This window comes from Drosophila ananassae, chromosome 2L (genome assembly GCF_017639315.1).
Source record: "Drosophila ananassae strain 14024-0371.13 chromosome 2L, ASM1763931v2, whole genome shotgun sequence".
In the NCBI taxonomy this organism is placed as follows: Eukaryota; Metazoa; Arthropoda; class Insecta; order Diptera; family Drosophilidae; genus Drosophila; species Drosophila ananassae.
In genome coordinates this window covers 9,181,826-9,195,365 of record NC_057927.1, presented here as the reverse complement: position 1 = coordinate 9,195,365, position 13,540 = coordinate 9,181,826, and the positions used below count along the sequence as shown (strand labels likewise).

General features: G+C 43.2%; 2 protein-coding genes across 2 annotated transcripts in view; both read right to left on the bottom strand.

The window, feature by feature from the left end:
- Nucleotides 1–2,957: 2,957 nt before the first annotated feature.
- LOC6500853 (carcinine transporter) lies at nt 2,958–7,650 on the bottom strand. Its single transcript, XM_001953999.4, has 10 exons — nt 6,707–7,650; nt 6,016–6,448; nt 5,842–5,960; nt 5,403–5,565; nt 5,117–5,293; nt 4,904–5,053; nt 4,425–4,649; nt 4,061–4,188; nt 3,540–3,961; nt 2,958–3,257 (listed from the first exon to the last, which is right to left on the bottom strand). The coding sequence occupies exons 2-10, from the start codon at nt 6,324–6,326 to the stop codon at nt 3,153–3,155; spliced, it is 1,800 nt and encodes a 599-aa protein (XP_001954035.1). The 5' UTR covers nt 6,327–6,448; nt 6,707–7,650; the 3' UTR covers nt 2,958–3,152.
- Nucleotides 7,651–8,709: 1,059 nt separating this feature from the next.
- Nucleotides 8,710–13,540, bottom strand: part of LOC6500852 — a 106,973-nt gene continuing 102,142 nt past the window's right edge. The window contains exons 11-15 of the mRNA XM_044714030.1: nt 13,304–13,496; nt 12,102–12,250; nt 11,750–12,027; nt 11,554–11,675; nt 8,710–11,334 (exon numbers count right to left, since the gene is read on the bottom strand). Of these exons, the coding sequence (XP_044569965.1) occupies nt 10,886–11,334; nt 11,554–11,675; nt 11,750–12,027; nt 12,102–12,250; nt 13,304–13,496 (1,191 nt within the window). The 3' untranslated portion in view covers nt 8,710–10,885. The remainder of the gene's footprint in view (nt 11,335–11,553; nt 11,676–11,749; nt 12,028–12,101; nt 12,251–13,303; nt 13,497–13,540) is intronic.

Sequence of the window (13,540 nt, the reverse complement as noted above, 5' to 3'; positions counted from 1 at the left end):
AGTAACTAGATTGATGAGGAACGTTTCCAGGCGGGCATTTGCGGGCTGTCCACTGGGCGTATCCCCACCCATTTCGAAAGGCACGAGCTCCACCCAACCACCCAGACCATTCAGCTACCAGCAGCCACACCGCCACTCACATGCATAATCGTGCGGAAATGCCAGACACACTAAGCTGACCCAGGCCAGAGTCTTACTTATATATTAAGCACATATATAAGGATGTATCTATAAACACAGTAGAAAATATTTTTGAATCAGAAAATGGTATTCAAATGTGATGAGAATTGACTAGAAACAATTATTTTTGATCAACCAATTTAATACTAAGCCTGCTTGTTTACAATAACCCTGTTATTTTTCTAATTTATATATTTTTTATATATTTGAGAATTTTTTTTACGAGTGCATTTAATATACATACGAACATGTGTGCAAGTAAGTCGCTGTATCTGAGCCGAGGAATCACCAATCACCCAGCACCACCCACATCACAGTTCACCACTCAATCTCAACCCTTTTGCCGAAACAGCTGCCTTGGCTGGAGCTTCAGCTTGATGCTGCTATTTCTGGTGCTGCCGGTGCTGGTGTTGGTGGTGCAACTGCTGGTGGCTCGGAATCTGGTGGTGGTGCATCCCCATAGGGCCATTGACTAATAGGATTTGAAGAGCGTAAAATTGGTTCGTTGTGAACATGAAATATGCAGTAAATCCTTTTGCGCCCGCTGCCGCTGCCGCTCCGTGTCCGTGTTTTCCTTTAATATTTGCTTCAACGTTGCAACGTTGTTGCAGCTTAAATATTCTCACCCCGGCTTCCAGCAAGGTCCTGACTTCTGCTGCGGGAGTCGCTGGATCTGCCCTTCCTGTTCATTTCAACCCCACGATTTTCTCAGAGGCCAATGCACGCGCAGTTTGTTGCAATTTCGCGGTTCGATTTTCGCCACCCGCCCTGTTTTCCGGCCCTCAGTTTTCTGTCGTCGTCGTCTCGGCGCGATGGTGTGTTTTATTATCACAAATAAAGCGCAATCACTGTTGTGGCACCCGCTACTTGCTGCCAATCCCACCCCGACCTTCCTTCCACAGTTCCCAAGGAAGCCCAAGCAAGCATTGCATTTTTCATGTCTGGATTTTGTTCGTGTGGCAGCCTGAAATATTGCAAATAGTTTGGCTCCTTCTCAATTGCGTGAAATATGAAAAAGCCCCAGAAAATTTGTAGTAAAGTAGCTCTGCAGCATTGCAGCACTGCACTTCCACTTCAGATTTACTTTTCGTTTCGCTGCCATTGCAGATTGCAGTCTCCTAATGTTTGCCTCTTTAATTGTCCCCGTTGCTGCAAATGGCCGGGCATTTGTTTTCATTACTGCCAGGACAAGTAGGGAAGGGTTCGACTGTGCTGGTCCAGAAAACGACCAAGGCGAGACATTTTCGAGCTTGGGGTAATTTGGCTACACTGAGGAAAGAAACAGAAACGAAGGACAACTTACAAATAAACAAATTAAAACAATACGCTATTTAACTTTTTTTTGAACATGTTTTTTTTTAAGTTTCTTTAGATAATTAGATAATATTGGTTTTACGATAAAGATAAACAAAGAACTATTTTTGGTGTCGCAGTCTTTTGCTGGCGACAGTGATAATTGTGAGTCCTATTTATGTAGTCCTTAAAAGGTCTCCTCGTCTCGGCCTCCTGCTCCTCTTGACTAGAATGGTTGGCAATCTCTTCTAATGCCGCTCATCCAGCTGCCAAGGACTTACCAAGAGTCAGAGCTGAACCAGGACTCTGCTAAGCCGCTTCAAGACGCCGCTCGTCTTATACGCCTTATTCGCTTCCATCGTTCATTCAACTGCAGCTCGGCTGACTTCCGGCGTTGCCTTTTATGATAAATTGAAACAAATAGCCACCAACACAAGCACCAGGTCCTGGCGCAGGACCTGGCTTATCAGAAAATTGCGCTCAGCTGTTTATGAAAGCATAACAATGTTAGCTGCCGTGGCCATTACAGCTCCGGCCCGAGAAACCTAGGGCCAACATCAACATGATCATCAAACTGAATGGCTACCCTCATCCTGTGGATGCAGGTCCTGGCCCAGCTCCTTGCTGGCTTGCTGGCTGGCCGTCGCAGCACATAACTCACAAGTAGGATAAACAATTTACTTATCGCTGCAGCCACGCCAGATGGAGTTGGAGTTGCTGGAGGGCGGCATATAGGGTGGCGACCAAGATTCAGTCTCCGTCTGAGACGTTGCCACATCAGCGCGCCACATTGGCAAATAAATCATAATAAATAACTTGAAAAACGAAACACCTTTGCGCACAAAAGTTGCACGTCCTGTTTTCCAGGCATGCCGCTCGAGCAAAACTTTTTGCGAGACACGAAAGGATAGTTCATGGCGGTCTCTAGTAAAGACGTTTAAAACACATACGGAAAACTTTACTAAAAATTCAAAATTTTGGGAAAATTCAATTGCGAATCCCGAATATTAAAAATTAAACATTAAATTTAGGTTTCTAATTGTTCCTTACTAGTTTCATTAAAATTAATTCTTAATACTATCATAGAGAGTTCAAAATTCGGTTTCAAATTCATTTCGTTTCGATACATTGTATTTCCTGTTGCTGCTCTGCCAGTTTGTTTCCTTTTTTCGGTGTCAGTGGCTGCTTACAGTTTAACACTTTGCCAACTTGCCAACTTCCAACCAGAGGCAGAGGAGTTAGAGCGAATGAGACAGGACCTGGCTCAATTCCTGCAACTGGTGATAAAAATTGATACATAACTTGCATAAATCAGGCGCCTGCCGCGCATTACGCATACGCCATGTGGAGCGTCATTTATTAAATTAGCCACAGCATTAGCTACCCCAGCTCCTGGCCCTTGGGCGCGTCAGGTAATTTGTAAATTTCTGACAGATGCGCTGATAAACTCATTGCGGCAGAGATTTCTTTGTGTTCGGTAGGGGTTTCGGGTGATTTGTGATTTATGCGGGTCTTATTACGACATCCTACATAACAATACTTTATTCGCAATACTCTCGGGCCAAACTTAATTTAAAATTACAACAAAAAGAATGTGAACGCGGTGAACGGGAGTGGCATCGATTTCCATCGCAAGAACTTCGAAGGACTTCTTCTGAGGATTCAGGATTCACACCGCTTCAAGGCGCCGTCTCCGAGCGTCTGAGACTAGTGAGCTCCGGATGGGATGACAAGCCGTCGTCCTGGTCCGCCGCCAGCGGCGGTTTCGGCAGACTGAAGAATTTCTGTAAATTAAATTTGTGAAAAATGAAATTAGGCTACGGCTGCTTTGCATAATTTAGATTATAAATTACGTAGTCGATGTACCAGAAAAATTCTTCCCCGGTTTATTGCTCAACTCAGCGGAAGAAGTTTAAAGAACTCGTTCAACTTTTTAAAAGTAATTAAAGTCAAGTAGGTTTTACGTCACTTTGTAATTTAAACTGTTTATAGATTGTGTATAGTGATACGGATATTCCACAGAACCAAAAGATATTTTCCGTAATATGATAAAAATAAATACTCACGTCGTGTTTGCCAAAGTGGCCGGCCTCTTCCAAAGTGTCCGGCAGCTTTTTGTGGAGAGTTTCGGGTAGGAATAGAGCGCCAATCCCGCCCAGCAGGAACAGCAAACCCAGAATGTAGTACGGAGCTCGAATGTCTACAGTGGTGCCCAGGTAAACAAGGTAAGGTGCCAACACTCCAATCGCATTGGCCAGGATGGTGCCCAGCGCCACTCCTGTTTGCCGCATGCAGGTGGGATAAATCTCCAGGCATTGGAGGTTCACCGTGAAGAAGGTGAGGGCGTTGAGGAACTTGATGAACGTGGCCAGGTAGATCATTAGGTCCTCGTACCTCTCATCCACTGAGTAGACGATGATGGGCAGGCAGGTGACGAACGAGATAAGGAACGATACAGAGTTTGTGAATCGCCGTCCATACTTATCACCTGCAAAATCATCAGTAGAAGGGAAAAATGGAAAAGGTTGCAAATTCCGTGATGGACTGCTCCAATCAGAGTCACGTCACGCCTCGCAGCGACACTTACCCATGTAGCGGCCAACAACGTAGGCGGGTATTTCCACCACGCTCTGGTACAAAAAGTTCAGAAACGGATTGCCTGCCATGCGGGAACTGAAGAGCACCAGCGTGAAATAGGAGACGGCTACCACGCACCTGGAAAATAGTCAATCGGCAGTTAGACATGCAAATTGGCAAAGTTTCAAGCTTCTACTCTACGGAAGTGAAAGAATCATTCTAATATGTAAGAAATTTAAGAAAAGAAAAAACCATTCGAAAGCGTAATAAATAATTATACAACAAAAAAACGGTTTTTTTAAAGGATTAAATTAAAATGATTTTCCCCTAGAAGCTTATTTGAGACAATGATTTCTTTCGGTGTAAAAGCTTACCAGCTGAAGCCCATAATAATAGTGTTGCGGGCCAACCGCCAGCCAGCAAAGAGCGATGCAATGCCGAAGGTGACGTCCTGTTTTTCCCGACTGTAGATTTCGGCCAACTCCTTTTCCGTCACGTCGAAGCGGTGGCCATTAAATTTGGCTATCTTCTGCATTTGTACAATGGCCTCGCGGAATCGCCTTTTGCTAATCAGCCAGCGCGGGGATTCAATTACGTATCTGGGGGATAAATGAAAAACTTATAAAATCATAAACTCACATAAAATATCAATAATACAATAACAATGGGCTTCGTATTTTCAAACGGAGTACCTTGAATGATTCCTTTATAGGTTTTGTTTTTCAATTTAACTTAACAGAAACTTATACAACGTAGTAAGTTAAACACTTTGACTTGCATCACTAATTCACAATTAATGCCATGTCATAAACTTGGAAAGTGATTAGATTTCGACTTCGTTTTCGTGACTTACTTGGAAAAGAGGAGGACCATTGCTGTGGGCAGCGAGGTGAGCCACATAAAGGAATCCCAATGGCGCAACCACCAGTATAGAAGGGGCATCAATGTGGTGCCAATGGACCATCCACAGCTTTGGAAGAAGGCAATTCGACTGCGATCCTCCCTGGAGTCGATGGATAGACTGGGTTAGAAATAAAAGTTGCGCAAAAACTTTGGCCAAGCTTACTCCCGTGAGATTTCCATGCCGATAATTTGGGGCGATTGGAAGAGGCTGTTAACGCTGAGGCCCACGATGCCGGACATGATGAGGAACCATGTGTACGAGCTGGTGCACAAAATCGAACCGAGGCGTCCCAGGGAGCAGAAGACCACACTGATGTAGTACACAAACCTGCGCCCATATCTACGGTTTTCAAGTATTAAGAGTGGACAAATTCAATTACCGACAATGCCATAATTTAGTTAGACGGCGAAGGAAGTGGAAGAGGACTTCGACTCCCACGCGCACTTACGAGTCGCCCATTTGTCCCAATATAAATGAACCGGCCACCTCCGTCACTCGGCCCACCACAAACACATTTGTCACGAACAAATCCTTGGCGCATACCCAGTTGTGGTCTGTGGGGATGGTGCTCTCGTACCAAGTCTTGTCGAAGCTCCAACCATTTGGGCAGGCTGAAAAACGAGAATGGGAGTGGGAACAGTCGTAAAATGCATTCGAGTGCAAAGTTGCAAAAATCTATAAGACAGCAGCGCAGGAACACCACCGGAATAAAAGTAATTTCACAACTAAGCCCGCCAACAGTTGTTTATGCTAACATTTACTTTCTCATCTGAATCGTTTTGATGTAAGTCGGAAATAAGTTAAAATATAAGGAAAACTTTTAAGGAGGCTTGATTTTTAGGAAACTTTGGTTTACTGGAAAGGTCGTGTTTTTTAAAAATACTCACATTCTGTTATATTGGTTCGCTGTGTAGTATTCCAACTTGACCAATCGTCAATATCAGAGAAATTCATCCGATACACCTCACAATTGCTAAAGGTTAGCTTTCCCCGGTTGTCAGCCTGTCTATTAAAAATCTGTGTTTACATAAGCCGGTCGGAGTGTACGGAGCCATACTTACTTGGGCAGAGTGATGTCCCGCCATTCTTCCAGTGAAAAGTTTGTATTTTCCCTTCCGGCTACAGTACACCAGTGATCCGGTATATTGAGGGCCAAAATAATGTTCATGTAGATCATGGCTCCACAAAATGCCAGTCCTCCGACAAAAACGAAATTGTAGAGTGTCTGGTAGCGTCCATGGTTTCCAGCCTTTTCCATCAGTTGCTGGAAGGGATCGTTGAACTCCGACTCGTCTATGTCCATTTGGGAGAATTTTCCCTGGGAGGCCTGGGAGGCCTTCCGGCTGTTCGCCTGCTCAAGCTTATCGCGCATCTTGTACTATTTGGTGTTCTGTGGGTGCTTCTCCCAAGTTCAAAGATAGTCGGACAAATCTTTATGACACACGGAGCCCGAGATTATAAGGGATCTCCCAAGACACGAGCAGTTAATAAAATCTTGAAATCATGAATATGGAAACATATTTACTCATAATTTTTAAATTGATGGCGAGTAATAGCCTTTGGTTTTGTTATATGTTATTAAACAATTAGAGCACAATTAGGATTTAGACATTTGATAACAGCAATTTCAACTTTAATGCTTTATTGCAGACTTAAGCAGACAATTCTAATTTGGTTTATAACATTGAGCACAAAGTAAGCAGTCTAACATATTTTTAATTTCTCGAACATTTCTTTAACTTTTCCACTTACCACTAATTTATTTTGTGCCGGCACAAATAATAAAGTTTGATAAACTTTTAAAACACAGATAACTCAGCTACCACTGTGGAACTTTGGAATCGGTTTTAAAATTATTTTCCTTAAAAGTTTTTGTTTCTTTGATTCATCCCAATCTTAGGGAGATTTGAAAGTAAAGGTGGATGCTAAGGGCCCGATTGTTCTTCTCACATCCCGTCGCGAAACAGTCAAATCTTTGCGATCGTCGTCGAGAGCTCATCAACTGTGGGCAACACACGTCGGTGTTGTTCTGAATCCCGGACCGGCTGTGGGGCGACTTATCAGGCCCAAACGGAGACGGAGCACAATAAAGTGGATTGCTGATAAGGCTGAATGTCTATTTGATTTACACAAATGTATATAACCATTGCAGGGCTCGTTCTGAGGTGAACCTGTCCAAAAAGCAGGTCTTGAGCAGGTTATGGGCTTTCAAAATCTAATCACTTTTCCCCGTTGGCCCACTGATAAGAGCTCTACGGGTCATCATGGTAATCAGCTGAATCATCTGTTAATGGGCTGCTAATGGATTCGCATCGCCGGAATATATTTATTGTATAATAATGCGGTCGTGAAATTGTTTACATTTCGATTGTTGTCAGTTGCATAAAAGAGATTCTGATTGATGTGCGGCTCTCTGATGGCAAATGCAATTTCATCTTTTATTAAGGTTATAACACAGTAGTCTGAGGGTTCTCAAGCTTCTTTATAAGATAAGATAATTACGCTCGAATTACAGATGTATTTTGGGATCGAGACAAAGCAAAAACAGGCCTCTAATCCTTAGTTCAAATATCAGGGCTCACGGCTCAGCAGACAATTGGGGTCTTTGCCAAATTACTCTTAAAACTAGCACTACACTTGCACTCTTCGTTCCGATGTTTCTTAGAGAACCCTATGCGCTCTGATCTACGTTGTCACTATTTGTAGTTTGGATTTAACAGGCAAGCAACGAAGATTTCCTCTGGTACTGATATATTTTTCACTAGAAGACGACTTCCACTGAAACGATTCAGGGGAGGCGTAGCTGAAAATGAGATGGAGTCCACTTGAACCGGTTTATGCAAATGCAATAATATCCATTTTCATATTTGATATATAGCTGCCGACCGAAAGACAAAAGCAATTTAACAATTTACTAAGGCACTTAAGCGAAAATTCAGCTTGGTCTCGTACAGTTCTCGGTGCTAGACGCTGTAAAACCTAAGCTCAGTCGGTGACGACTGTCACTCTATGAATAAACATCGTATCATCATAGTAATCAGTGGCCCGTCTAGCCCGCCTCCAGCACTGGCTGATTTATATAGATCTGGGATAAGGAGTAGATCTGTAAATTTAATCAGAACAGATTACGTTGGCGGTGTGCTAATCTATTGACTGTCAGCGACACCAAGCCGCTGTGATCGTCTAAGCGTAGCGAAGATTCACGGGTACTCGGTTCCCCGATTTCTGGATCTGAGAAATGTTTACGTTTCATCAACTTGAGATAGGTTGGTCGCCATGTACGGCAAGAGGTAACTCTTTACACTACACCTCAGGCGAATTTCTATAGCTATGACCTCCATAGAATGCATCTTGAATGATATATTATTTTGATCATCTGTAGAAAATAAAATTGAAAATAAAACAAAGTATTTGTATTTTCTGTCAAGATCTTAGATCTTTTGGTGACATGGGCCAAGCAAGGTCATATAATTTCTTTCAATTGCCGTGAACCACATGCTTATGATTGCGTTTAGGGGTATGGTGAAATACAGTTACTTAAAGGCGGTCTCTTTGGATTGATCAAAAGCTCCTATAAGGGGGCCTTAAGTGCTGCCCCTTCGACTTACGGGAAGAATGTGGACAAGCCAATGCCATTGAAGGTAAATGGGAGGTAATGACGGGTCATGATCACTCAGTGCCAGAGACAAGCCCAAAGCTTAGCCACACGTGCGCTGGAGCACACCCGCCCAGAAAATAATAACACCTTCGGAATGTACTTTTTAGATATGTTCATTTTATTTAAAGAATTTTAATTTGATTTATCCATAAACATGAATTCTCGCTCCTCTTTTGTTTTTTTTGTTTTTTGAAAATTTCTTCTAAAATGTACTGAACTCTGAATACTTTAGTTTGCGCTCTGTGTTGAAATGATATTTTATGGGTTTGTTTTCTCGCAATCGTTATCGTGTGAATTTCTTTCAAGATTAAACTTTAATATTGCTTTATATTCTTTCTATACATTACATCATTTTACAGTGATAATTAGAAAATGCTAGCACATGAGTGTGGTTTGTTTATTTTGTGGTTGGATTTTTGCCTCTCATTTCGTGTCCCCAAATATATATAAATACTCTTTGATTCACTTTATTACAATTTACAATTTAAACACTTAATTGTAGTTGGATAGGTAGATTAAAGAAATTCCCCATATCCAATATTTCCATCAGCTCCCCCAAATATACCCTCTGTTCCTCGACTGGCTGTAACACGTGCGATTCGTTTCTTTTCTGTTTTTATTCAATTTAATTTATTTTGGATTAATGTTAATTGTGTTACAATGTACGAATATCGGTATCTTAGCTCACAAAATATTTTCAGGTTAAATTTTACGATCTGAGTAGAAGTCAAAGCGTTTCCGAAATAAAATCATTTACATTAAGTCAATTGCTAATATATTATACTCTACGCTAGGGTATGCTATGCTTTAATATATGTATTTCGATCAGTTTAAATTTGTAATTAATATGTATAAATATATTCGTAGTAGTTGTGCCGTGATAAATATTCATTCATTCATTTAACTAGTTGCTGGAAAACTGATTAAAAACATTTGCGCTGCCTGACTAATTTCATTGTCTGCTTTTTGATTATCTCGAAAGCATCGCTCATAGTGGATACGTTTAAATATACCATCTACAAGAGAGTGCCCTATTAATAAATATTAAATGGATCGTTGTCCTATATATACATACACACATGCAAGATCCCTCACGATTACGGCTCTGGCTACGATTTAAAATATTGCTTAGCGTACATTGAATATTTTGCTCGATTTTGGCAATTTCGGCAGTAATTTTTACAAGTTTCTGACGGATTTCTCTTTACATTTATAACATATTAAAATTAGTTTGAATGGCAGTTGGTGTTTAAGTTTCGTTTCTTCGTTCTTGATTTCCTTTGTTGTTGTGTAAATATTATGATTTGTTATTTAAAATTGAATTGGTCTATTGCTTGCACTCGGATGTAGCGCCCTAAAATAGGAATCAAGTTCAGTGTTGTCTTCATGTGTGTGTTAATGTTGTTGGAAATAAACCTATGTAAAATGCAATTCAAGTTGGACGTTTTCACAATATCACGTTGAGAAATATGCACACACAAAGCAATTGAATAGTAAACAAATGGCAAATCAAACAAGTCTCATTTACATATCTCGAGGCTAACTAAAAACAGTCAAAATAATTTCAAACATTCTCGTTCTACTTCACTAGTTATATAAAAATTCACCCCCAGCGTTTTCCGAAGGTCTGTGTATATAAGTCTGTCTAATATAAATATGTCTGTGTATTTATGTATATTTTTGTGTAAATGCCAACATTATCGGAGGAAGGATTGACTGACTCTGACTCTGCATCTCCATATCGCTTCCCCTAGCCTAAGCTCTAGCTCTATGCCTTTCCCTACCCGTCTGTCTATCTCTCTTTTTATACATACTATACATTTGAACTGAAAGACGCTTGTTGGCCTTTTGTTTTCACTATCGAATCACAGCAATTGAAATACACCTAACTCAACCGGAGACTAAACAAAGAATTTGATGTAGTAAATGGGTTATTGATCCTCCTGCCGGTCATCCTGATCATGAAGCAGCTGCATTCCCACGCCCCCGGTCGCTCCGCCACTTCCTCCGCCTGTGTTTTTCCGCAGGTGGTTACGTAGCATCACCAGGTTGCGATTAAGAGGCAGATTTCCGGCCATCGAGGAGAGTCCTGGGCCTCCGGCGGATGAACTGGGAGCATGCGGCAGAGTGTTGCAGATGTTGCCCAGTGGTGCTGAGTGGGCGGTAGGCGAGGTGGCTCCGACACCGTGGGGCGTCAGGGTGCCCGTTCCGCCGATGCCCATACCCGTGCCCACGCCCAGGAGCAGCTCGTGGGCAAGAATGGTGGGCAAATGTTAAGTGCTGCTCTTCAGCGGACCCGACGATAGCGAACTGCTGCTGACCCCCGAGTCGCTCGACTTTTCGCTAAGCCCTCCACGCGTGAGCGTATCGTCCGCCATAAGGCCGCCGCCGCCGAGAAAGGACTTCTTGCCCAGTCGTCCACCGCCGGCTCCAGGCAGTGTGCTTTTAAAGGGGTTGTCCTTGCACCGACGTGCGCTCTCCACGCGCTTCATAATTTCGCTGGAGCACTTGGTTACAACATCGTCAAGGCTGTTCGACTCGTCCGTAGAGTTCACCGCCTGCGTGGGCGTCTGGGAGCTGGGCAGTGGAGATCCTTCGTAGCATCCAGAGTCCCGGGGAAAGTGGCGCCTTCCAAAGGGCGAGGCGCCGTGCTTCTTGTTGATGTTGTTCAGTCTGGCTTCATCGTTCTCCGAGCTGGAGCCGGCTATGTCCACGTCGGAGCCTGTACGGGCGAAATTGGCAGCTGTGAGTTTTCATGGTGTTTTTGTGGGTGTGTGCGAGTGGGTATAGAGTTGTGGGGTGTAGGGTGGTTAGATTAAAACGGGTTAGGTGAGGACGCTCTCTCTAATTTATCCCTGGGTTGGGCCCACGACTCTTACAAGGAGAGTCGTTTCACAAACCAAGTCAAAGAAGTTGGAAAAAAAGGTAACTTTAAACTCACATTCAATGTCATGCAGCAGCTGCACAGCCGTCAGCAGCTTGGCGCGATGCTCCTGATTAAGAATGCCCAGGTAGTCCAGATCAGCAGGTTCCAGCTCCTTGAAAAGCTCCAGGTCCTCATAGCTGCAAATGGAACGATAGGTGAAACAATCCAACAAAAATATTGTTGGTAAATTTGTTTCATCTACACCACTTACCCGTTAAGCACGAACACGGAAGTGTACTCCTTGAGTCCGATGCGAATGAGCAGATCCTCCACCGAATTGGGTCCCCCGCCGCCTCCGTTGTTGCTTCCATTTCCGGGATTAGCCAGCCGAGAGCCAGCATGGCCCAAGGTTTTGCTGCTGGAGTTCTTCATGCGCTGCTCTGGCAGGACCTCCACGTTGATGAACTTGAAGTGGCCCACACGGCCGTGGCAGCGTCCCTTCCAGATGCCGGATGCATTCATGGAGAGGACATCGATAAGCTCGCCTTTCTGTTGTGGAAAACCCGATGGGAAAGCTTAGCTAGCGTCCCTTTTTACGAAAGGCTGTAACTCTAACCACTTACCTTGAATTTGAGGGCCTCCTTGTCATAGGGATTGGGCAAACTATCCACCAGGGCCTTGGCCTTGCAAATGCTGCTGCCGGTCATCGAAGTACGATCCTCGGCCGAAATGGAGCTGTGCGGACTGCCCGGACGAACTAGGGCTTGAGTACCTTAAAAGCAAAGGATTTTGGTTCAGTGAAATGATAAACATTTACCCAGCTTGGGTTCAAAGTTTGTCCTGGCGAATTTCCAATTAATGCGCCCACAGCCAATTAGCCGCAGGACCCTGGGAATTTACTAAGGACAAACACTTTGCCTAAACTCACACTCACACTCATTCGTTTGGTTAATTAAAAACTTTTCAAATATTTTTACACACACACAGATACGCCCCCAAAAAAATATTCAAATATGCACTTGAAGTTTTCCATTATTATTTTTCTGTACTGTGCTGTTGTTTTCTTTGCGTTGCTTCTGTTTGGTTTGCCAGACCAAAGCTTTTGGGCTAATCCTTGCTTTGTGTCCTGGCCACATGAAAAATAAAGTATTTTTCCTTGCACTTTTCAAACTTGATACTCCTCCCGCCGCTCCCCTGGACAAGCTTTACTCTGGGATGTTGCTGCATCCTTTTAGTTGGCCAAAAGTTTTGTTCATTAAAAAGGAAGCGGTTGCCCTTCATTTAACCACGCCCCAGACATTGCAATCCGCCACCGCCCCCGACGCTTCCACGGCGCACTTGCCCTCTTTTTGGCCCCTGAACTGGGCTTCGAGATAGGAGCCAGCAAGTGCATTAAAAATTCATTAAGTTTGCAAAATTTGAAGGAGCAACAAAAAACCGCAACAAGAACTACAACTGTTAATAGACCAATATGCAAGCCAGCCAGCACGGAAGTCTGGGAATTTTTCGAATGCACTTGGAAAATCAGTGTGAGTTACTGATGATTAAGAACATAAAAAATTTCCATTATAAAATATATTTCTCTAAAAAGACATTGTTAAAATTTAAAGCAACATCACTCCTCTTTAAGATTTTCAATTATTTTTTTTGAGTGCACTGTCAGCCTGAAGGATCAGCCCCAATCTAGCAAACCTCGACAGCTTGGTGCTGCAGAAGCAACAGACAAAATCAAACCCGAAAACTCTAAATTGCAAGCTCAGACAAAGATACACAACTTCACGGATGCAGATACCCACCCACTCTGTAAATGTATGTGTATACTTACTCGAACCGGAAGCGCTGGGCAAACTTTCGACTGAGCTGGCCGAGCAGGCGAACGCCTGATCGCTCATGCTGCCACGGTCGGTATTATCTTGGGAATTGCTGAAATCCCTCGACGTATCCTTTGTGGCAACAAAGTTTCGTCCATTCTCATTAAATGCGCCAATTTCCTTTGCCGAGCTACGCATATCGCCCGACTGAAAATCCCCAAGCCAAGCCGAGCACCAGTGAAAGTTATCCA